We start from the raw sequence: 26,225 nt of genomic DNA, 5'->3' as shown, positions 1-26,225 counted from the left end.
AACATTTCCTAACCTTGTCAGATACAACTATGGCCCCACTGCCTGAAATCTGGGCTGTTTTCACAGCTTCTGACACCTTGGTGGCTTTGGTGTAGCAGAAACCTGTGGGTCCTGCCCTTTTCACTCATTAGAGGTACATCTCCACTCTCCCAGGCCTGAGGTGTCCGCAAAAGACAGGTATGCTCTTCTTCATGCTCTCAGGTTGAGGCTCTGAGGGGAGGCCTCGAACTAGGGCCACCAAGCTCCAGAGGACCCAGGAGGGGAAACCTACATAAACAGGAGCCATCAGATCATGTGTGACCTCACACACTCACCTGGCTCACTTGGCTCACCTGGCTCCAAGCAAACCATGGGGCAGGGAACTCTTACGGCAACACAGCACTTAAGTCAGCAGTGTAGAGCTAGACTAGGGCTGGCTGGCCAGAGCATTAGGTAACATTCATCTCCACCGCCAGCCACTTCCAGAAATAAGCTATCAGAGAAAATGAGGCTGGACGTGTGTTTGAATTCCCTACCAAACACAGTCTATCATTTTGAAATTCTTAATAGAAACAATAGTAATAATAATGGCAATAATAATGAAGCAGAATACATAAGAAGATACACAAAAACCAGCTCTTCTTCTGTTTCCTGAGTTTTTCTGCAGTCACATGCAGTCTCCACACTTTCTCTGGGCCTCACACTGGCCATGTGGCTCCCAGCTGCTGGTGTGCAGCTCTGAAAACCCTGGGAAGCCCTGATGGAGGGCTCTGATGCTGGGGAGAAAGTTCCATGTCTGGAGTGGCAAGAGGAGTCAGGTACGACCACCAGGAGAGGTGTGAAGAAGAAACCCAGGATTCTGCACACGCATCACATACACGCGGATCACCTTCCTTCCTCCAGGACTGTAAACCCCACCATGGCCCTGTGTAGTCATGGTACAGAGATAAAGCCAGTCTTTCTTGAGGGTTTCTGTAGCCCCATGAGCTCAGCTTTACACACTGCAGGTCTTTTATAAAACTGGGAAAAACAGAGGCCTCTGTCTGAAGCACTTGGCTAAATACATATTACCAATGTCCACACAGTGTTTTTGTCTCTGCAGGCTGCACACTGGCTTAAAAACGTCCTTCATGACACTATTTTGACAGAATTGTGACCTACAGGAGCACACATTCAGAGTTGTCCAGGCCCAGCTGCATCCACTGTCACAGCCTTGGTGGGTTGATTACTTCCAAGCCAATCACTTCGAAGACGCTCTACTTGGCATACTCATGACCTTCCTGGTACATGAAAATGAACCAATCTCTCTGTTCTTCAAATGGAGAGCTTGTTTGTTGAGGAATGCAAGATCCTCTGCTAGCCTATTTTTCTCCACCAAAATAGCAGCTCAGACGGGACTGTACACCCAGACAGACCCTCATGTGTGGCAATTTGTGGTTGTGGATACTGGGAAGAGATGAACAAGTGTCCACTGGGTGTGGTAGTCTCGTACCACCACTCCTTTTTTCTGCCTGAGTTTTCTTTGAAAAACATTGAAATTCCTCTCTCTTCCCTTTCCTATAGTGTGCATATAGTATTATACATGGACAGTGTGTATGCATACAGATATGGTTAGCAAGGTATAAAGGAAAAGTTGTAATCTTCTTGCTCAGAGACAGCAATGCACATACTAGACCTGCCTTTATAATCTGGGGTCACACACATACACACACACACACACACACACACACACACACACACACACAGAGCACACTTTACCTGCTTTGTACTAGCTTTCTTCCTTTATATTGTGTAGGACAGATCACTTCTCACAAGAATAAAAATAGCCTGGTTACATACAGTATTCCATCAAACACCTTGACCCTGGCTGGTGGTAATCAGGTTAATTCAGTTTCTTTAGACAATGAACAACTTTGATGATATCTTCAGTCATGTTTTTTCGCAGATATACCTTGTAAAGATATCTTTGCTATTATTACTGTCATCATTTCATGGCTATGCTGTGGAGTTTTAAAAGTTTATTGAAAATTTCTTTCTCTCTCTTCTTTTGGCCTTTTTTTGAGACAGGATTTCACTTGCAGTTCAGGCTGGCCTTGTACTTACTTTGTAGTCTAGGCTGGACTCAAACTTGCAGGGGTTCTCATGTCTCATACTTCCAAGTGCTGGGATTACATGTGCACCAACATGCCTGGCCTATCTCTCTCTTTTATCACTATAGAGAATTGGTCCTAGAATGTTCTACCACTGATCTATACGTTTAGTCATTTTTGAGACAAGGTCTTACTAAGTTGCCCAGGTGGGACTCCAACTTGAGATCCTTCTGCTCCAGCTTCTAGGTATTTAAGTTGATAGCCCTAGAGTACTATGCCCAGAACTCTGGGAGTCTCTTGACAGTTCTAGCATTCCCCAGAGCAACCTGCATCATCAAAGGTTTACAGAAAGGAACATTGAAGATCTGGAGCAGTAGGAATGCTCTCCTTCCCCTCCATCTCATTGGCCAGGCACAGCTGTTCCAGCACCAGAGTGCTCTCAGGCGCTTGTGGATATGGGCCATCATCTAGAAGGGAAGGTCCCAGCAGACACACCCTAGAAGGAGGGGATGAGCCTGCGTTGGGCTTTGACCCACGGATGGGCACATGGAGACAAGAATGAGAACACACCCACGTCACAGAGGTGACTAACAGGTCATCTGTGGGAACACAGCCCAGACCCCAACATTTTATGTCCCTTCTACCATCCTCAGTATTACCAGTGGCTGATAAATGCTCATACCCCTTTTCACCTATCAGAATGGTCTGGATTTACCACCACAGGAGTTCTGTCTGCAGTTTTATCATCTCATGTAAAAAGCACCCTTGTAGGGGTGGGACAAGGATGTCCAGGGATCCTGCTCCCTTACAGAAACTCCAAACCAGGCTTCTGCTGGCTTCTGGAACTGCCAAGGAGATAGGCAATCAGCTTGAGGGAGCTGGGTCAAGAAGGTTTGGGAATGGACATTCCTGAGAGCCGAATCTAAGACGCTTCAGGCTAGGGCTTCTTTTCCCTTTACTCACTCCTAAGACTCCCTCAAGGCTGGGAATCTGGCCCTGGTTGCACTGGGTAGAGGGTCTTGTCTGGCAGATGGAGGAGCCTCTTCACAGCTCCAGTAAGAGGCCCAGGTGGAAGGGCACCTCAGGCTACACCTGCTATCCCGGGCTACTGCTCAGGGTGCATGGGGCTTTTCTCAAGAAAGGTGGTACAAAATGGTGGCACAGAAGGCAACCTGAGAATGTCCATGTTCTAGAAATAGCATGAATGCTAGTAAAGAATGTTTTAGGAACAGCTTATTGGTACTGAGAGAGAAATGGGCTTCTCACCTGTGCATTCACACAGTAGAGGCTGGGCTTCTACACCTGTGAAAGAGCCTCTTCCAAGGCTCTGGCCCACTCTAGGTTGCTGTCTCTGCAGGGCCTACCCTGACCTTCAACACCATCTCCAATTTCAGGAGGCCACAGCAGGGCAGCCTTCAACCATGCCCTGATATTTCTGGGTACTGGTGCTGCTGGCAGGAAGCCCTTGAAGGGGGCTGTGTAACCTGGGATTTGTCAGGAGTGATTGTGAGATTTATAGGTATGTGGGTTCATCAGAAGTTACTACTTGGTCACTAGGGTGGCCCTTGGAGAAGGGACTCTTGTTTTCCCCTCCTGGTGCCTTTCATCTCAGGTAAATCCTCTGCTGAGCAGTAAGATCAAGATATCAGGAGAGCCCACCATGGTGTCTGATTCAGTAAGCCAAACCCTTGCAGGAAAGGAACGATCCCAGAGGATCTCTGCAGTGTGGTGAGTGTGAAGAGGAAGAGGTGCTCTTTAATGGGTGGATGACATTTGCATCATCTTAAAAAAGCCACTGTGGCTTGACATAGTGACATATGCCTATAATTCTAGCTACCCAGGAGGCTGGGAAGGGGGATTGCAAGTTTGAGGTCTGCCTAGGTAGTTTAGTGAGATCCTATCTCAAAGCAAAAAATTTAATACAAGGGCCCTGTGAGTAGCTCAGTGGTTGAGCTATTGCTTAGCATGCCCACGGCACTGGGTTCCATCTCCAATACTGAAAGATAAAAAGCCTTATGCACTGCAGGGGAGCTGGGGCCCTGTCCCATCCCAAAACACACAGGAGTAGCTCGGCACTCACACCAATCACTTAAACTTGGATTCATTTAGCAAATGTTCTCCTACTACAGAGAAAACTTCTCAGGAGGTGGGAAAGTAGCACTGCCATAACAGAGACATGAGAGGCCTTTGGCATGCAAAGCAAGGATTTCCCTAGCAGGATCCCTGGGTTATGGCAAAGGTAATATGACCAAGGTGAGGTCTTAGGCTGGACAATGCTGCTTATTCTCTCCCAATTAGCAGGAGCATTTTAGATCTGCCTTTGTGAGGACCAGAAGAGTGAGCAAAATCACTGGCAAGGGAAGCACCTTTGGGCTCAGTGAGCCTACGGCTCTCTGGAGGCTCTGCTTCAGTGACGGGATTATATGCTTATGGGCTGGCTTCTATCTGGAAGATTCACAGGATTTCCCATACCTTAGCTCTCTGTGGGGGTTACTTAACCCCCAAAGAAACACCCAGGAAGAGGGATCAGAGAGTGTGAGGAGCCTCATTTAGTGCCTAGTCCCCATCTGTTAGATGTACACTGCTAAGGAGCCCTCCTTGAGCAAGGAACAGGCTGGAGCAGAAACACTCCTTATCTGTTAGGAAGGAGTGGGATATTTAGGGACAAGTGTTCCACTTCCTATGAAGCCCATCTCAAAGGAAAGGTGGGCCACACATTCCCACAGAAGCCCTGTGAAGTGTCCTCATGGCAGGGAACCTCAGGGCCAAGTCGTCACCACGAAAGGCTGCCCGCCTGGATTGAACTTGGAGCCACATACCTGCTCACACATGGTCTGCCAGAAGTCTCACCTGTGTATTCACTTGTTGTGGCTATAGCAATTAAAACATGCAAAAGCAACACTTTTTTACAATATCACACATTACTTAATGGTTGAACCCTAATATTTTCTCCTGCTGGGTTTTTCTTAACAAATCAATCTGGAGAAACACATATTGTTTGTTTTCAGGATCCAAACTGAAATGGGAAGACTGGCTGTGTGTGGGGTGTTGTGTATGTACTGGGGATGACCTGAGTCCCACTTAGACACAAGGAAAGAAACAGCAACGCTCCCCAGCCTATCTGGCCCTTTCATGCCCCTTCTGCCCCGTGACCCAGGGCACCTGTTTCTTTGGTAAGAAGTGAGAAGCACACATACTAAACAGACCTGCCTCAGATGCACTTCACGGGACTAACTCAGAGCTGGCAAAATAATTCCAGTCTCTCTTTAGATGCTGTCTTGCTCTTTCTCCACCCTACTGCATTAGAGAGCTTGACAATGAAAATCTGGAAGCACTGTTCTGCATCCTCAGGTCACAGTCAAAACAGGCTCCCTATGAGGCCAAGCACCTTGGTCTACAAAATGTGCCTCACTTACCATGTCCCCCACGTGGTAGGGACTTCCAATAATCCCAACAATGGTAGCCTGAAATGAGTATTTAATAGGACAGCCCTTTAAAAATTTTTCTTTAAGGCTGCCAACAACATTGGTACCATACTGTACAGGATCAATCTTAATTACTGTCCATGTGAAAATTTTTCTTGTGACTTTTTTCAACGAGAAAAACATTAATGAGAAACTTTAAAGGCTTGTTAACAGTGTCCTTTCATCAATCAGAGGTGCTGTCAGGCCAGGCTCTGCTGTCAATTTGCACCTCACTGCCCAGCATCCACTTCCTACTTTCTCATCCACTCCTGGTCCCTGCCCCCACTACAGATCCTTGTTGGAGCTGCCGTGGGTGATGGAGGCCAGACGTTCTCCATCTGTCAGCAGCTGGAGCCACTGGGTCCTGAAGACTCCAGCCAGCCGGCCTCAGTCACCTGGAGACAAGTTGGGACCTGCAGTTTCTCTAGGCTGGGGCCCTGGCTTTTGAGTAATACCTCCCCTTGTTTCATGCAGACAGATAGATGGCTGGACAGACACACAGACAGACAGGTGCTGCCTGGCAGTAGCCTTCTGCAGAGTCCTGTGCATATCTGTGTCTTTCAAACTGATAAACAGAGTGGACATGAACTTCACCTTCTCAAATTCAAACTTTTAATCAAGCTCTCTCATGAATAAGAAAGAAAAACCCAGATGGCTGGAGGGAGGCTAAATAAATTTAATCTGCCACATGAGGGCCATCAAGTGCCCTCTGCAACCCCACTGCCACACATCAGCAAGGAAATACACACAAACAAGATATATGGAAATCCAAACTTGTCCCAGTGATAGGAAACTCAAGGCAAGGGGTTTAGTTTCCCAAATGGACTTCTGGGAAAATCTTTAGAGTAAAAGAAACTCTCCTAAATGTGGCTCACATTAAGCCGATTTGTCTATTGTTCCAGAGTCCTATGTGCTGTTTGAACCCAAATGGCACTAAGAGTTTTGGCAAGTTCCAGAGGGAAATGAACAACTTTTATGTGGATTCAGCTGTGACTTCCTGCCCATTCTGATAGTAGTGAGATCCAAGTTGGCAACACCTGCCCATGAACCCACAGACAAAGTGGACAAGATGGGAGACAGATCTGGGGTTCCAACAGAACCTATGGGGGTTTTCCTGGCTGCAGAAATCCTGCTGCACAGCCCCCTTGAGATTGTCCCTAATCACTTGGGGCTTCCAGCAGTCATATACCAAGGAGGGTTCTAAGCAATCTGTGTACAGGGCTTTGTTCTTACCCCATACTTTTATAGAAAATAAGTTCAAGATCACACTGGTATGCACGAATGATCTAAGAAATGAAGTTAGATGGTTTTCATACGAACATATCTATGTTGAATGTGTTTGGCTCCTTCAGATGGAATTTGCAACAATCAGGCAGGAGTAGAGAGCTATGGAAGAAAGACTGATACTGGAAAAAGTGATTAGAATAAGGGAAAGGAGAAAAAAAGGAAGAGAAAGGGAAAAAGACATAAATGTGTGTGTGTGTGTGTGTATCTCATATATATATGATAGCTAAACTGACTATACTACTAATTATATTAATTATTGGAAAAGAACAGTTAATATTCATATGTTTAGATCAGTTCTACATGTCTGTATCTGCTAATCTAAGCAACCCTCTTGAAGGTAACAATATACAATATTACAACCATTTTCAAATTCCTTCCATCCTGTTTTGTGAACCTATACTATTATTGTGTTTGGTTTATTGTTGTTTGTCTGTCTGTATTGCTTTTTTTGTTTTTCTTTTCTGTGTCTTTTTAATCTGAAAAAGATTGATACTGGAAAAACTTGAGTCACCCAGATATTTTAGACATCCAGCATATGAGGTGATGAAATGCAAGAGCTTAAGTCCTTACAGCATATGAGAACCAGGGAGGGTTGTTTAGGAAGTTGTCTGCTATGCAGGAAGTGTCAGAGTTAAAATTCCAATTAATTTACCAAGAAGGTGAGCCACTGCTTCCTCCAAAAAATCTACTGCCTACAACTGTTGGTTTTGGAATTGCAAAAAACAACCACCCCTGTAGTTCTGCAAACTCTCTCATAAAAGCCCTTCAGAGTTCCTGATTGGGCACCAGCCAACACTATTATAACCACACTCGCACAATTATGTTTTCTTCTTTGGGTGTAAGGACCTAAGCTCTTTCATTTCATCACCTCATGTGCCACAGAGCACAGGGAAGTGGGTGAAGTTTACCCACCTAGTGTCCCTCGTGGGAAGAGGCTGTGAGAGAAACATCCCCTCCTTCCTCTGCAAAGCAGCCTCCTGCCTGGTCAGGGGCATCTGCTCCATTAAAGTGTGGTTCCCCAAGAACAAATATTGTTTCTGAGTCTTTCATTACCTTGGTCTCTGAAAGTGGCGAGAGCATGGCTGATAGGCGCGGCAGTGGTTGTCATGCTGTACAGGTCTTTGTGTCAGCATTCAAAGCACCGCAGCGCTGGACTGGCAGACTGGCAGGTCAGGGGCACCCTGGGCCAAGGCCAGAGAACAGTTTCCTTGTTTCAACATTTCTTTTATTTGGAAAATATTTTTGTGTCTTTATGCCTTTCCTTTTCCTCTTTGCTTTCACAAGCAGCACTGCAACCTCAAGCCAGAGCGGCTCTAGGCGACCCGTGCTGGTGTTTCATGTTTCATGTCAGCCTCTGCAGAGCTTGGCCTCGGAGCAGTACATAGCTACGGTGGTGCGAGACCTGCTGCCTCTGTCAGCGGCCACCTCGGGGCATCTGTCGAGCCTGTTGTGACAGGGCCAATGAAACCTTAAGAGATGAGAACAGAGATACTTTTTGTACTGCTCCAAGGGCACAGCCCAAATAGCCCTATGCACAATTCCAGGCTGCACAAAGCCTTGGTGGCTTTGATAAGGTAGGTGCTCTGGCCACATGTGGCTGACCTAGGCTGGGGGCTCAGCCCTTGATGACTGCTTTCTCAGAGGCTGACCCTTAAAACCTTGGAGTTCACACAAAAGACTCCTGTTGTGTAGGGCACCCAGGAGCTCCCAGTCCAGGAAGGTGGTCTGTGGACAGTACGCACACCCGTCACCCACGTGTGTGTGAGGGAGGCAACGTGGAATTCTGTCCTGGAGTGGGTTCCAACCTGCTGCCCACACTCAAACTCATCCTACAGCAGCGCGCTGCGGGGGTCTCTCCCGGCACACTGCAGCCACAGTGCCCTCTGTTGGAACACATGCACACAGAATGAATAGGCAGGAGCTGCAGGGCCTGGAGCTGTGCCTGGAGAATCAGAACTTTCTGATCAGGCAGAAGAAAGAGGCAGCAGGCAATGATTCCTGGTGACTCTCAGGTGCTGGGAGACATCTGCATTACACAACCCATGAATGGTCCCTGATGCAGGGGGCACTCTGGCCCTTCCCATGCATTTACCTGGCCATGTCATACAGAGATGGGCCCCTCTAAGGTCAAAAAATGAGCAAAAACTCTTCAATGAGGCCAATGGGAGTGTGTTAGTGTTCACAACTCATGGTACAGCAGCCCAGGACACTACCCTGAGAAACCAGATGTCTGCATGACCTGTCATCTGTGAGACTCACCCTCTTTCACAATTGAAATGACCAGGTGCAGAAGACAAGTGGTACTGGTCATGTCATTTTATGTTCAAGGAAACACATCCAGAAGTAGTTTGTAACACAAGGACACAGTAAAGTATAAGCGAGGGAGAAAGGCCTGCAGCTTATTTTCTTGGGTGCAGTACCAGCCACATCCAAATCAGGCCGTTATCAGGTTGTATTTCCATCCAGGTTTCCGGTGACATGTGCAAACCACTTGAGCTTCCCTGCTGCGGTTCACACTGGCACAGAGAAGCTGTGATAAAAACATAGCTTTGTGCAGCACAGTTGGGTGCAGCTTATTTTCTCCATATATCATATGCTCTGTTTTATTCATCCATACTCAGAGCTACAAGTCTTTTGGACACAGTTAACTTCAAAGCTAAAAGGACGACAAAGTCATAGAGTGTCAGGTAGTGTCAGGTGGCAGATTTGTAAACAGACCCCAATACTATTGGAGGCATGGGCTAACCTGCTTCTATATGTGACCTTGCACTTCCAGGTCTACTTCAGTCTGAACAGGCCCCAGATCCTTGAGGCCTCTGCAAGTGGGTTGTGTCTTCCCTGCTTCTCAGAGCATGCTAAACCAAGGACAGTAAGAGACACCAGAATCTGGAGGTGAGATCTGAGCACCTAGAAAGGTGTCAGTTTAGCCAAACCCGAGTCCCAGGAGCTATTTGTCTTTCCAAATCTTTTTGGAAAAGAATTATTTTTCATTCAATTGATCCTGACTGTATGTGGATGCATTTTGCATCAGCTGATCTGGTAGCTGGAATGAACTGAGCTGGACACCTCCACAGAGCTCCTACTTCCCTGGCTTGTCCCCTTTCCTTCAGTAAGACTTGAGCTTGGAGTGCTCAGAGCTGAGTATGAGTCATCTTCTCAGCAGGAAAAATGGCCAGGAAGGAAGGAAGGGCCACTTGGGGACCCTGCTGGGGTGGGGTCAGCTGTTCAGTGTGGACAGTCTGGGGCAGCCAGCTGTTGCCTGTGGGTGCCAGATGCTTCCCTCTTCCCAAGGAGGGGCCTAAGGCTCTCTTTACTCTCACCATTTTAATGGACATTAAAAATGGAACAATAACCACATTAAAGAAGGGAACCAATGACAGGCACAATGGCTGGTCATCTGAACTCATTCTGCTGTATAATGTAGAAACAAGAAAGGGCAGACACACCATGTCCCCCAGGACACATCTGGCTCTTTTAATACAGTGGTGCCACCACACAACCTGCTTCCAATGCGGGATTATGTTTATGTGTCACTCAAATGTTTACTTTGAATACAAACCCTCAATTTCAGCCAGAAAGTTGAGAGCTGGTGGTGCCACTGGCTGCCCTGGGTGTGGTTCCAGCCAGACCCAGATCCTTGCAGGTTAGCTTCTCTGCCCTATTGCCTTCATGGGCCAGAAGCCACTCTTTCACAGCCCGTCCTCCGGTGTAGTTGCCCATGGTTCCATCGCTGCAGATTACTCTGTGGCATGGGATGAGGATGGGGACCTGAAAAACAGAGGCCACCACTATCATCAATTTGGCCCTGGGCTAGTCAGGTCAGAGTCAAGAGCAAGGTCCTGAGCAAAGCTGGTCTAGTACTTACCAGGAAAGGCTCATGCCAGGCAGGCTGCTGGCATCAAGCACTGATGCCAGTTCTGTGTCAACACCCCCACCTCAACCCCCACAGAACCCTTGAGCTGGGAGCCCTGCACAGACTGTAGGTACACATACCCTCTGGTGTAAGATGTGGGACCTCATCCAGAAAATCTCCTTTACTCCAAGTTTTGAGAGGAGAAAACTTACCTTCATTGGATGAGTATTTTATTATATACACCTATAGAAGTTACAAAATAAATTTCTAAGATCAGGATGGGATGTAACCTTCTCAGAAAGTCCTTGGCTATGTGGGGTGATGATGGTATTTGGTTAGCCACCTGCTGCCACAAGCCTCATGCACCCTCACTCTGGTTTCATAAATATGGTTGTACTGGAACACAGCCATGCCCTCAGTATATATACTGTAGATGGCGCTTTGTCAAATCCTAAATAGTTACCCCCTCAGCCGATCACAGGAATAGCTGGCCAAAGGCTGTTTACTCTGCACTGGTATGGGACATCTTCCTTTTCCCTCATCTTTGGGAAATTTTAGAGGTGCCTGAGTGGCTCCAGCTTCTATCCCTTCTCCTTGGAGGCTCCCATGGCTAGCCCATGCTGGGTCAGGGCTGGTGGGCTAGAATCATCCAATCCTAACAAGACCCCCAGACAGAGCTCTCACCCAGGGTGCTGTGGATTCACCACGCAAATGTTTCGGGGAGGAGGCTTTTACACTTCAGAGAGAGAAAGAAAGAGACAGACAGAGAAAAATAGAGAAAGAGAGACAGAGAGAGCCAGGGGTGGGGAGAGATATGCAGAGGCAGAGAATATGCCACAGCCCATGCCCATGGTCTGTGGAGGTTGGGGAAGCTGCTGAGGCCCTTCCTTGTTACCATATGGAGATACAACACTGGCTTCAACTGTCCTTGCCCATAGGCAGGAGGGATGAGAGCTCAGGAAGCTAAGTATCTTGTCACTCTCAGTTCCTACAGATGACCTGTTTCCTTGCTGCCACAAGGTATTTTGACTGGTGGGTTTCATGGTTGAGCCCAGCCAGCGGGGCCAGTAATGGAAGTCTGATTCTGGTGGAAATTACTGTGAAGACACCATGGCCATGCCATTTGCTGCAATCTTACATTTGTCCTTATAAAGTGAACGTCTAGGCATCTGTTCTTTGTTTCTTGCTTGGTTTACAGCATAGGTAGAAAAGGGGGGGTGGGATCAATGGCCCCCTGGATCCACAGTGAGTGGAGTCACCTCTGGCTGCCCATGTCTCCCCAGGTGGCAGTAGAAAGTTCAGAGCATGATCAGCATGCCATGGATGGCCACACACATGGGTCACCAAGAATAACATCCCACCTATACACTGTAGGGGATTCCAGGAGGCTCAGCAGTCATTTCTGCCTAAGGATCCCAAAAAGTAGCTCCTAAGAAGAATGGTCCTGGACTCATTTCCTAGGAGAGCTGTGTAGTGGGATCTCAGCAAGGTCCTGTGTTCCTAACAAAAAGGTTTGAGTGAAAGTCCCCAGGGAAACAAACTTCAGCCATATATGGCTCTGTGACTGGAAGAAAGGACCCAGGTCCTCAGCCACTCAGCCCTGGGACATGTGTGGTAACATGCTGCAGCACTGTGTTATGAAAGCTGCTCTGTGGGGAAGGTAAACTGCCGCTGAGTACAACTACAAGAACGGTGCCAGGTCCAGAGATGAGGAGGACTCAGCCTCACTGCCACAGGAGCTGTCCAGGTGGCTAGCCTGTTCCAGGTGCCTGCCCAACAAAAAACACAGCCACTCCCACAGCACCCCAAGGGTGAAGATTCTCCAGACTCCTGCTGGATACCATTCTGACAGTCACTGTTCGCCGTCTCATCTCGAAGTTCAGAGGGATTTCCATCAGCCAGGCACTCCTTGTCTTTATCTGTTTCCCAAGGTAAACAAAGTGACCAGCGCTGGCCAGCTGAGTTTCTGAGGGATGCTGCACCCCAAATCTCTGAGCTCTGTGTCTTAGAGCCCTCTGCTTCCTGGGGTGTAACTGCTACCTTGCATCACTGAAGACTCTCTGCAGGCAAGGCAGCTCTGTGGTCATCACTGTGCCCTCACCCACCACACTGTACCTGCCAGGCATCTCCCTTTCCCTTTGTATGTTCAGCTACACATGTCCAGGAGGTTTTGGATCATCTCAGTCCTTGTATTGAACACAAAGCCACCCAACGTCATATGACTATCAGGAGGCAAAAAAAAAAAAAAAAAAAAAAGGGTCTGGCAGGGTCTGAAGTTGTCCACTGTCATCCTGACATTCTACATGTGTACTGTCTTTCCTTGAAGTGGGACTGATGTGGTGGTGGTGGGACTTCGTGGACTGGTGACCCATGTTGGCAGGTAATGGGGCTCGGGAGGCAGGAGTTTTGCTTCCCTTACCCCACAAAGCTAGTCCCGGTTTGACTACAAGTTTGGGTTACTATGGTGCCATACCCAGATGTAGTTTAAGAAAGCTACAGGGACTGTCAGCATGATGGGTGGGGGGAACAAAAGGAGACTGACTGTCCATGTGGAGCTGAAGAGGCTCAAAAGTGGACCCTGCCACAGACCTCTGATAGCCTCTAACCCTTGGAAGGAGCAACAGAAAACATTAAAATGGAGTAGCTACTCTGATGGGTGGTTTTTTTTGTCACTGTTACTGCAGATTGAACTCAGAGCCTCTGTTCTAAACTATGGCCTCAGTCTTTCATATTTTCAGTCAGGGTTGTGCCAGGTCACTAAGCTGCCCAAGTTGGGCTTGAACTTGCCATCCTCTTGCTTCAGTTTCCCAGAGTGCTAAGATTACAGGCATGCGCCACCATGTCTGGCTATTTGGTGGCTTTTATTAAACATAATAGTCACATTAACAATTTCTGTGAGGACAGTACTAGATAGTACCTAATTTGTAGTTTTGATTGGTAAAGAGGCAGTCATTTAATTTAATCTAGCTTACAAACACTTAGGTGCAAGTTCTATCTTTCTATCTAATAGTAGATTTTATAGCTAAGTTTTGATTTTTCTCCCTTCTCTGTTAACATACTATGAAATTATAAAAGAAGTCTCTCTCCCCACTCTGTGTATCAATATAAAGATTGAACTGATGGCAAATAATGACAATGACCAAAACAGCTATGGCCAGTCTTCAGTTAATATCTGCAGTGATGGGAACAGGTCACTTAGTAATACGCATTTTTTGAACCACAGAAACAGGGCCAATGTTTCTGTTTCAGTTTTGGTGGTAGGTTTCTGACTATTAGAACAATGAAGCCACTACAATTTATTGGGACCCTAAGGACATTTTCAAAGGATCCTTACCCTCTATGCCCTCTTCTTTAAAGCCTGTGCTGCATAAAATGTAATTTTTATCAATAACCAAGGAGCTCATAATATCACAGCTGCATTGAAATCTTCATGCTGTGAAATCTAATTCATCTAGTACACGAATCCATCACTTACGCAGACCCTCTCTCAAATGCTATAAAACTTCCAAACCCATAGATTTGTCTCCAACAAAAATAACATGAAGGGCCCTTTCAATCAATAACGGAATCCCTCTGATTCTGGAACTGGCTGAATATTTTTTCCAACTTCGCCTTTGTTCTTCTGGGCAGAGCCCACAAGGGAAAAAGCTTGTTTTCACTCGCAGCCTCATCAATACCTAAATCCTGGTGAACAAGTGACACCGAGAAGTTGTAATCAATAGCTCCCTGTGCGTTTTTTTCTTCTGGTCAAATGGTTCAGCTCCACTGACAACCCTGACACTTAGAACATGATGCTAAATCTTTATCAACAGCCATCTGGGTGACTGGCAGAACAAGACTGGGGGGTCATCAACGCTCATGGCAATCTGAGAATAAACTAACTCCTCAGGAATGTGTTTGTTTAGAAAAAGGTGGGAAACTCTCCATGCATGTATTGATCGACTCTGAACTGCATTTAGCAAATTCTGTCTAAGGATGAAGTAGAAGGGGCGTTGTGGGGAGGGGGGTGTGAGGAGTTTTCAATTTGATACAATAGGACACTGACCAGCCTCTCGTGCTGGGTGGGGTAAACCTTCCAGAAGGTTGCTTGATCACCCCGTGGGACTGGTGAGTCCTGCTTGGAAAGTTGGAAGAAAAGGAAGTTCTAGGATGATAGAGACTCCCACATCACAAAACCCCTTCCCTACTCTGGGAAAGAGGGGGACAAACCTATACCCACAACCAATGCTGAGACAGGAAAAGGATGTGGTCATTTCATTCTAGCACCTAAGGACTTAGTACAGCACATTGCTTATGGTATTCGTAACATTCTGAATCCATTTTTTCACACTCACTCTCTTACACGCGCAACTGATCTGCTCATCCTCCATATCAGAGGTGTTTTTTGTTAGCACCTCTCAAGTTGCCATCATTGGAGCAGGGTGATGCTTACAGCACTGCTGGGAGATACCTCCAAGGGCAGGGACACCAGGCATGGCCTGTTGTGAGCCAGGGCCTTTTCCCCCTTGAATCCCTGGGTCACTATCTGGCTTTTCTATCCCACTCAAGGTTTTCAGGGGATCTTGGCGGGGAGCCATCATCCTGAGATACATGTAAAATGTACAGCTGCAGGTTATCTTGAGTATTTTGGCACATCTTGTATGCATGTATGGCAGCTCCAGGTACTACAGCAATTTTCTGCAGAAGCCGAAGGTCCCTGCATGAGTCAAAGCCCACAGAAAGGCCACAGAAGAGGCTTACCAGCACCCAGGATGCCCTTAACACAAGAAGGATAAAGATCCTGAGAGAGGGAGACAGCTGTTTGCAGAAACTTCCTTCTGATTCTGTTGTCATGTCTATTCTTGGCTTTAGCACACAACTGGAATGTCTATATGTACACATTACGCATTAACAGTTTTAAACCTTGTGAGATTCTTTTTTTTTTTTTTTTACAAATTTAGGTGACTTAGGCTGTAGACACTTAGACACTATCATAGAGATTAATAGCAGGAGAAAGAATCACACTGGTTTGCAGAAAAATAAATGTTCCCAAATATTGCCATGAGCAGGTCACTAACCAGTGAGGGCATTCACATTGCAGAGTGAATAGAAGCTTCTGGTGTCACAAAGAGCAGGTGTGTGTGGGGTTACTAACTTGTGTCTGTCAGTCAGTGGAGCTTGTTTTATAGCAGAAGCAGCAAGCTGCATAGACCGAGGAAGAAGACGTATTGGTGCTGCTGATAGGACATCTCCCACCTTCACGTGCACACACAGGGATCCATGGACCAAGTAAAATGGCTTCATTTTTAGACTGGCCACATGAAATTGTATATGTATGCTGTTTGCTGGTGCAGGAATGATTAGAGGAGCACCTTCTCCACCTTTACCTTTGGAGAGACCCAAATCTCAGTGAAGAAAAAGACCAACTCCACCCCACAGGCATGAGGAGAAGCATTTGGGCTGCCTCCTCTGTAGCAAAACTAAATGCCTCAGACTTGAGTTATGACCTGAGACAGGATGGTGGCCTTTCAAAGGGAAGATGGATATCAAGTTTTGGTGAGAAAAGTTAAAAACCATCTTCAGAAATAGACTTGGAAGCATCCAACAGACACTGTAAAAATTCACTGGTAGTGAATATCCTGTGATTAGCATACAACAGGTGCAAAAGGAAACACTAGTATGCTACTGGATATCATTACCAAAATGCTGGACAGGAGCTAGGGAGTGAGTATGGTGTGTGGTCCACGTTGTGTCTGGCTCCAGACAATATGGTGTATTTCAACAAGGCAGACAACTTCCCCCTGAGGAGGGTGTACACTGAGACAACATGATCCACCACAAACTCACAGAAGCTGCTTCTTCAAGAATAACAATGCAGTCTTGAGCAAAAGACTATGTAATTGCCATCTCCTAGAAACCAGAGGGCTCTGCCCTCAGGCTGCCGCAGCGCCTGGCAGGAGCAGCCGGCTGTAGTGTGAAAACGCCTGCTCTCCCTTGTGAGCAGGGATGAAAATAGTTTTAAAAAAATATACAGCAAAGCCACAGCAATTTTTTAAAAAGTAGGGTCTATCTGATTTAGTAATTTCCTATCCCCTGATACAATGATCACATTTGCTCTCCCTGATAAGATGGCATTCTTCTATCATATTACAGACTCGCATAGCTTTAGGGAGAAACCGTTACTAACTTGATAGCACACCCTCACCAGGCACGGGGGTACTGAGCAGTAACATTCCAGGGGCCTCTCAGGGTGGGGCAGACTGTCCCCGTGAGTTGTATGGGGGCCTTTGCTGCTTACCCACAGGGCATACAGCTGTGGAGCCCTAGCCTGGCCCACATCACATGCTGCAGGTGACATCTATGCTCACACAAGATGGTGTGGGTCACAATTGAGTACCCAAGGTCCCTACTCGGCTGACACCACTGCTGGGCACACAGCCCCTACCCCCTGTGGCCTGTCCTTTTCTCAGAGACCAAGGTCAGGCCTTTCTGTGGGTACTCAGTAAGATCTGCCCACAGACTCTTGGAAGGACAGGATGCCCACAAAGGGGTATCCTGGTAAGACATGCCATAAATACAGCATATTGTTCACATTGCAGGGTCTTACACTTCCTATGTTCATGCGCTTGAGACCCAGGAAATACTGGGCCTCACTGACAATGTAGCCCTTAGAGAGATGAGGTTGCACCATTTTAGGGAGGGCCTTCTAGAAGGAGGAAGCCAGGTGGGTGGGCCTGTCATGGCACCTGGAAGAAAGCTGCTCACACCACAGACAACCAACATGCTCTGCTGTGCAGTGAATGCCTGAAGGAGCAGACAAATGAATGGAACTTCCTTCCTGTCCTCTTCTCTAGGCTCTATCCTTTCTTCTCACTGCTCACTGCCATTATCAGGGGCTCCAGTAGCTGGGCCACAATGGGCGGTATCACAGATGTCTCCTCTCCTCCCCACCACAGCTACACAGGTTGTCTCTGAAACATGTTTAATCAAATGACACTTCACCCCCAAGTGCTCACTTGACCTCGGCCAGTCTGACGCCTGTGTTTCCAGAACTTACGGGATTGTTTCTCATTGCTCCTCCCACTGCGCGAGCTGCTTTGGGGTTGCCTGCCAGGGCTGCTAATTGCTGGTAAGAAACCATTTCTCCGAATTTCACAACCTTCAGCAGCTTCCATAACACCTGTCTGGTGAATGAATCTGAAAGGAAGAATACAGAATGATGTTATTTGGACAAACGGCTCCAACAGCTCTGATATAAATAGCTGCCAGTCCCGGAGCAGAAAATGCAACAACACAAATAGAGGTGTTACATTCAATTAAAACACAGCCTCCACACAGTGCCCTGTCACTGTGTCACAGGCAAGGAGAAATGGAAAGGAGGAGGCAGGCACAAAGCAGCCAGGCCCCTCAGAAGGCCTCCACCTCTCTGCTTTCAGATCTGTAAATTCCTTCCACTCTTCCACGTTCTATGCAGGACTTTTATGTGACACTCTTCTGGAAGGAGAGCACGTATGCACTCAAAAACAGCTCAATTAATAAGCAGAGAAGTCCCTGTCTACCTACTGTTTGGAAGTTTTTTGGACTGCTGGTTAATTTCCAACTTCAGCTGGGACACAGAAGGCAGAAGTAGCAGAAACACGGCTGAAGTACTACGTTAGCTGTGTACACCTAGCAGTGGGCAAGCCAGTCCTCAGTCGCTCCTCTGAACGCCAAATGCCCTCCTATGTGCGGAGGTAGGTGGTGACCCTTGTTACAGGCATTGTTAATGAGTAGGGCTGTGCAAATAAAATAACTTTCCCATTTTAATTGGTCGCTTCACATCACATGTGCCCTGCTTCCTGCTACAGGAACCATAAGGAGAACATGCAGCCATTGTCCCTCCAGCCACCTCTGGGTTTTGGAAATGTTTCCTGGGTATGAAGAGTGCAGGGCAGAAACCCAGGCACACTATGGTGGCCAGTCTGAACCGATACCTATCGTCTTTCCAGAGGGAGCACTGGAGACAGAGACACATCCTCCATCCCGGTAGCTCAAAATACTCTGGGGACAGGAGTTTCTGAATGGTGACAACAAAGGGGAGGACTCTGTGGGCAGGAACCACGTTTGGAGTGTGTCTGTGAGAGCATTCATTACACTTGGTGCCAAGCTGGCAAAGTGTGATTTGGTTCTTAAAGGAAACACACCCTTACATGTATGTTAAATAACAAAAATCACTTCTTAACTGAAGGGCACGATAATCACTTCACTGCGAAAAAAATCTGTTTAGTCTTTATTATAACATTAAGCAAATTAAACATCAGCATAATCCAGGTGATACTAGAAAAGGGTCATCAAAGAAATTAACTTTGTTGTTCATTAATTTACATGGATTAGTAGAGGGCAGAAAGATAGCAAATGTGCTCTAGTTTTTTGTGATATAATTTCAAACTGTACACCATTTGTGGCAGGAGGGTGACTTTGGGGTTAATCAGACTGATTTGTCCTTTTAATTGCTTTCTATTCAAAGAAAATTCATTAGATAATGTTCTCTTCAAAATTCATGAATCAATTTAACTGAAGAAACCGCATTAACAGCTTTGGGTTCATTAGCACATGCAGTTGTGAGAGGCTGATTGCTGGGAGGGTTTCCTTAGGCAAACAGACTCTGTTTACTGTCTTTCTTCAGAAAGGGGCTTGAAATCACACTGTTAATCGTTATTATTGTTACTGTTGTTATGCCTAACTTAAAAAAAAAGAAAAGAGCAGGCAGAGAGAAAGGTAGTCTGGTGTCACTTGCAGAAAGTGATTTCAGGGGCCTCATCTTTAGAAAAAACAAACAGTAGAAGCAGCCCTACAAGCTCAAAGAGGTGAAGGCTGATCTCTGCCCTGAGCTGGCAGAGCACAGAGTGATGGTTTGTCTTCTGCGCTTTGACCCTGGGAGAGAGATGTAGCCACAGTGCTCTGGGAGAAGGGCCTGAGATTCAGTAAATCAGTTGGAATAAAATGAGGTGGGTAACCCAGCTGGAACAGAAAGTGGTTCTGAGAGATAATGGTACCTCCTAGTGCCATTCACCATGCTTTGGCTTTGAGCGCTTCTTTGATAAATGACTACTAACTCAGGGAGCACCTTTCTCTTCCCTTGGAAAAGTCCTACATAACGGGATGATTATATGTCTGGATATATGCACCAGAGATTTCCAAACATGTTCAACTTTACTGTTGTTTTATCACAGAAAATTGTTTCTTAAATGATATGCACTAGACCATATATTGGGCGATATAGCTTAAAAGATGTGATATTTCACAACTAAGCACATTCATATACAAACACACCTGAAAACTCCCTATCATCCTGTAGGACTCAAATGCTTTTTTAGTTCAAGCAGCTCTCAAATACAATACTTTGACCCTAACCTGTCTACAGTCAGGTAGCTTTTACTGTCCCTACTTGCAAGGAAAGGACTCACAATTCCTAGGGATAAGCATTTTTCTAAAATGTAGAAAAATATGACAGTAAAATCCAAAACATGTTAATGTGTAGAATACAATTTCTGGAGGTTGAAACCATGACATAAGTCCTCAGTAACCAGCTCAGTCAGTTTGGTGGTCCAAAAGGAAAGCGCTAACATGCCATCCTTCTCTAGGATGAGTGTCCCCAGGAGAGGGCCGACGACTCTATGCTGTGGAAAGTGGCTTCTACATTCCTCATGCTGGTACTCCTTTTTTTCATGGCTTTCCTCCTGGGTTCCTCCTGGATGTACCCTTTCTTCAGTCTGTTCTGGGGTCCCAGTTACCTGGGCTGTGCTGGAATGGCTGGAGTCAACATAAACTCTGCTGGTGGCTTCCCTGTGTATCAAGTTTACTTCTGAAGGCCATGCCTGCTTTCACTATGGTTTGACTGGCTACTTTAACGCATCCACTATAACCACCCAACTGAAAAAGACTTCTACATTCTTTACTTAGATTGTATGCCCTCAGTGATAAGGCAGGAAATGCTGGCGTAGGGTAAACTGTGCTGTGCTATGGATAGTAGGTTCTCAGCACATGATGGAGTGGGTGAACAGGGCCCTGAGGAGGGCAGGCAGTCTTCACTTGTGTACCAGGATGACATAGTGAGACTGGCTCTGAAAAGGCTGATGGCACATGTTAGGGGCACCGCAGGAGGAATCAGTCAGGGAGCAGCCTGATTTTGCCCTGCTGATCTCAGATGAGTCTCTTCCTCGTCCTGGCTGCTATGAACATCATTATAAGAGCTCCCTCAACGGCATGTCCTGGGCCTCCAGTGCATATGGCTGGGCATGAAGCATACTGTCAGTGGCAGGACTGGCCTACAAGCCAGTTCCCTCTGACATCAGGACTCAGACTCAACCACTGTGCATGCCTTCCTTGTGAGATGGAGCACTGCATTTCCAAGTGCTTGCCAAAGACTCTTCCTGCTCTCCACCATCAAAGTTTCTTTGCAGAGGGGTGCAGCTTCCCAAGGAGAGCTGCGATTCAGCAGCCCTGTCCTTTGAGCTTTGCCTTGGTCAAACTTCAGCGAGGGAACATACTCAGGCAGACTTATGATGTCTGCAGGACTCTGCCCAGCAACATCTCAATGGCTATGATGTGCTGTGGGTGTGGCTGGCCACAAAGTGTAGAGCTTCCATCCTTGCAGATTCTTCCCACAACAGCAACAGGTGGCCTGCGTGGGGCTCTCCTGGAGCTGCTAACCATGGCACAAGTCAAAGCTATTTGACCTCATGCTGCCTGATCATTAGGAGTAACCAAAATTAGCTCTAAAAGAAAGCTGAAACACTACAATGGAGGTAAGCAGGGCTTCTGATTCAGGGCAGTGGACATTGAACCTGGTCCCTTCTTCAAAACGCCTTCATGGGATGTGGCAGAGTGCAGACAGCAGCTCTTGTGAGGGCTGTGAAAAGTCAATAGAAACGGGAAGACTGGGGAATAAGATACTGGAATGAAACAGCACCCAAATCATGAATGGTTTACTGCTTTTCCTGTTATCCCCAGCCAGGATTTACCATAGGCTGAGCTCTGACAGGGGCACTCCAGGGCTCTAACACCTGGTGGAAGACAGGATGTCCTTGGTTTTCAGGGAGCATGGGAAACACTGTTGTTCCCTTCTGAACAATGATACCTTAGACCCCTTGAGCTATTCCGTAGTCCTGTTGGAGGAGCATGTGGCTACAGGAGCTTATATCACAGAAGAAGAGATGGGCCTTTTCTGATGGAAGAAGGTGTGGTTCCAGGGGGGGAAACTTTGCTTTTCTGCTTTTTGGGCCTCAGACAGGAACACAGTTACTGGTAGTAAGTATCAAAGTGGAGTGAACAAAGTCCCAGTTTTGTGTTCAGGCGATTGAAAAAGGGAGCCCTAAGAACTAGAAAGTACCATGGAGACTACAAAGGACTTTTTTTCATACCAGAAAGTTATTTATACAATCCTAGATGCAACTGTCCAGGTGAGCTGCCCACCTGCCTAGCTGTACATATGTGGTCCTGATCCTTGAACTAATGTAAGGCTTAGGCACTGCCAAATTCAGACCAGGTGCTGAACAGTATATGCTGAGACAGATTAGAATTGGGGCTACAAATGGAATGGATACAGAAACCATAATTCAAAGAAGAGCAGTTGGAACTCATAAAACTAACGCTAACCAGGTTGACTGACTCTTGAAATAAAAATATCAATATTACCTGTAGGATTTATGCAAGATTCAGTTTCATAAAGTTGGGCTACAATTCAAAATTACTAAGTATGTAAATAATTATCAAACTCTCAACTTGCTTGGGAAAAGATAATTAGTACATGCCAAAGCTGAGCTGGATTCATCTGACAGAAACTTTAAAGGATATGTCATAAAAATGTAGTAAAAAGCAGTCAGGTAAGGCGGTGAATGCCTATATTATAATTTCAATGATGCAGGAAGCTGAGATGTAAGTTCAAGGGCAGCCTGAGCAACTTAATGAGACCCTGTACTAAAAAAAATGCTTTCCAAAATAAGAAATATCTTGTGACAAATAAAAAGACATAAGTTTCAGTAAAGAAACAGGAAGTCTACAGAATAATCAAGTGGAAAGTTTAGTACTGAACAATAACCCAAAATACAAATTGCTCTTCACTAGATCAGTTTCAGAATGAAGATGCCAAAGATAATAGTTAATGAGCTATAGACAAATGAAGAGAAACTTCTCAATCTGAACAAAGAAAAAATTATATTTAAAATAAACAAAAGACCAGGAAGAATCTTGGATATGTATGGAATGGAGTTAAAAGATCCAATACTTATGTCATTGAATTTCTAATAGGTGAAGAAAAAGTATAGTGTAGAGAAATTTTAAGAAAAGATAGCTAACATTCCCAACCTCGGCAAAAGATACATAACTACAGATGAAAGAAACACAGTAAACTACAAATAAGACCTACCCAAAGAAGTCCAGAGCAAGAAACAATATGATCAAACTGCTGAATGCTAAAGAATGAAAAAGTTTTAAAAAGTCACTACAGAAAAACCGTGTATCACTGTACACTGTAAGGGTAGCTACCTGAAGGGTGATGGGATCCCATCAGCAACCAAGGGTAGAGGAAAGTTGTCTTAGTTTCTTTCCTTGTCCCTGGGACACAATTCCTGAAACTCACAAATTAAAGGAGAAGCAGTTTGTTTTGGCTCACAGTTTGTAGAAGTTTCAGTCCACAGTCAGCTGGCTCCAAGACAGGAAGGCATGGCAGAGGAAAAATTACTTACATCATGGAACCCAGAAAGCAGAGTGGAGGGAAGAGCTGGAAAGGGAGATTACTCTGCCAGGTAATGCCTACAGTATCTACCTCTTCTAACCAGACTCTACCTCCTAAGAGCAAGACAGCCATTTTCTAAAAACATAAGGCTTTGGGAGTCATGTCAGATCCAAACCATAACAAAAGCAGAATGGCACTTCTGATGTACTGGAAGACGAGAACTGCAATTCAGAATTCTATATACCACATGGAAAATCTTTCAGGAATGGGGCCAATAGAAAGACATCTGATTTAAAAAAAAATAGTTGTGGTAATATTCTGTCAGCAGCCTCACAATGGCTAACAGAAGCACTTCACAAAGGAGATTTGACTGTGAAAATAAGTGCCGCAATTCCTATGGCAACTGTGGAAAACTATATATACATATATGTATGTGTGTAATATACTGTAAAACTACATATATATATATATATATATATATATATATAGAGAGAGAGAGAGAGAGAGAGAGAGACAGAGACAGAGACAGAGATGTAGTGAAAAAAAATAGAAAAATGAAAATGAAATAGTAAAGCAATACTAAAATAGTACAAGAAGAGGAAGGAAGGGGCCAGAGGTACAGCTCAGTGGCACAGCATCTGCCTGGCAAGCCTGAAGTTCTGAGTTTGATTCTCCCTCCCCCCTAAAAAAAAAAAAGAGGAGGAAGGGAGACTCAGAGGAATAAGGGGAAGAAATAGAACACAATAAAATGCTAGATCTACATGCAAATACACTCTTCTTTGCCTCCCCATTTACAAAAGTTTTGTTTCTATTTTTTCCTTCCATTCTCTTTTTTCCTTTTCCCTTCCTTCTCTTCTTCTCCCTTATTCTCCTTCCCATTTGAACATGTTCTCCCTAATATCTATCCTCCACTATTCCCCTCTGGCTTTTCTTACATAAGGTAAACAATGTTACATTTAAACTTGGGTTGACGACAGAGGAGATGAATGGGGAAAAATAATTAAGATGTATTATGTACAGGTACAAATTCCCTATGATGATACAATCAATATGCATGCCAATTTACTAATAAAAAAGTTTAAAAAAACCCCAAATGTAATAATTACTGTAGTAAATATAGAAGTTTTGGGTACACCAATGAAAAGATAAGGGCTGTCGGTATAGATTAAAAAATGAATACTTGAATAAAAGAAATCTAGTTCAATTAATAGCCATAGGTAGGCTAAATGTAAAACAACAAAAAGAGATATACTAGGCTAACACTAATGTAAAAACAGCTAATATATAAAATAGACTTAAGAGCAAAGGTAATTCCCAGCGATAAAAAGGAGTTTCATAAAGATAGCATACCAACTCTAAGCACTTATGTGCCTAACAACAAAGTTTTAAAATCCATGAAGCAAAATTTGATAAAACTGAAAAGAAAATCACACAAATACAGAATTACACTTAAACACGTTTCTAATGAAGAGAAAATCAGCAAAGGTTAACAACTGAAAAATGCCACCATCCAACTGGATCTAATAGATACCTATATGCTCTGTAACAGAATACATATTCTTTTTAGGTATATATGCAACTCTAGGATACAGCTTGTATTATATTTTGAGTCATAGAGCAAAGCTTAACACAAGTAAAGTAAATCAATTCATTTAAGTTATATTCACTGATCATGATGGATTTAGACTAGAAACGAATCAAAAAGAGAACAGGAAAGTCTCCACACATTTAGACAGGAAATAAGACATTTTCATGGATCAAAAAGAAGTCTGAAAAGAAGTTAAAAACACATATAGTAGAATGAAAATGAAGAGAGAACATCACTATTCATGCAAAAAATAAAATTTATGGGACACAGCTAAAGAACTATGTAGAGGGAAATTAATAGTACCAATTGCTTATATTATAAAAGAACAGTCTCAATAATCTCAGATTCCAAATTAAATGAAAAAACGGGCAAAAACACAACACAATACAACACAACACAACACAACACAACACAACAAAAAAGAAGGTAAGAGCAGCAACCAGTGAAATCGAAAAAAGAAAAACTGGTAAAATCCATGAAACTAAAAATAGGTTCTTTGACACAATCAATAAAATTGATGAATCTATAGCAAGATTGATGGCTGGGCACAAATTAGATGCCATATGTATTATCCTTCAAGGATAGTAAGGTATTCCTATGAATAAATTTATGCGCAAATATTCCCAATCAAAAGCTGCAAACTACCACATTTCTAACCATTTTATTTCACTCTATATCTAGGCTGTCACACAGATGACCCATCTCACAGGTAAAAATAAGTAAATGAATAGGCCTAATTGAGGAGACTTGTGGAGAACCTTTTAAAAAAAGGTTCATTTCTCAAGAAGTTGTCCTAAATTCCTATCTGTGTTCTTAAATGTGCTTAAATGTATTGATTTGATAGCTTAGATTTTTTCTTACATCTTAAAATCTATTTCAGAGTGATTTTGTTTGTGTTTTACATGTGAATCCTTTTCTCTTAAACCAGTAAAGTTAATACCCCCACCATCAGGAGCAAACAACTCACAGAGTAGGATGTCCAATTGTTTTTTGTCAGTAGTGGAACCTTTTTGTATCTTTCTTGTTCTTGCCTTTATTAGACACATCAGTGAAAATTACATGATCCACTTCACAGGCGGGGCCACTAGGGAGGAAATTACTGAGTTCTGCCCTCAGCCCTGGTGCTATAATCAGCACTGGGGACACATACGTGTATAGATAGTCTCTGTGCAAAGGTATGGCAGTGTGGAGTTTGATAAAGAGAAGACGTAAATCAGTCACATACATAGATAACTACATACTCACAGACTGAAAAGGGTAAAGTCCTGGG

The 26,225-nt window shown here is 44.9% G+C and overlaps 1 protein-coding gene across 3 annotated transcripts in view; it reads right to left on the bottom strand.

Annotated features, from left to right (window-relative positions):
- Positions 1-6,189: 6,189 nt before the first annotated feature.
- Positions 6,190-26,225, bottom strand: part of Mgmt (O-6-methylguanine-DNA methyltransferase) — a 283,026-nt gene continuing 262,990 nt past the window's right edge. The window contains exons 4-6 of one of the 3 annotated variants that reach the window (XM_063244936.1): positions 17,710-17,849; positions 10,380-10,588; positions 6,190-8,288 (exon numbers count right to left, since the gene is read on the bottom strand). In XM_063244936.1, coding sequence (XP_063101006.1) covers positions 10,388-10,588; positions 17,710-17,849 — 341 coding nt within the window. In that variant the 3' untranslated portion in view covers positions 6,190-8,288; positions 10,380-10,387. Of the gene's footprint in view, positions 8,289-9,121; positions 9,351-10,270; positions 10,589-17,709; positions 17,850-26,225 lie in introns of those variants that run through there. The other 2 variants (XM_013143204.3, XM_063244937.1) reach the window with 2 other exon arrangements.

This window comes from Cavia porcellus, unplaced genomic scaffold (genome assembly GCF_034190915.1).
Source record: "Cavia porcellus strain 051 isolate PalLab524CR breed Dunkin Hartley unplaced genomic scaffold, mCavPor4.1 scaffold_2, whole genome shotgun sequence".
Lineage (NCBI taxonomy): Eukaryota > Metazoa > Chordata > Mammalia > Rodentia > Caviidae > Cavia > Cavia porcellus.
The sequence above is the reverse complement of the archived record's forward strand: the minus strand, read 5'-3'. Positions and strand labels throughout refer to the sequence as shown.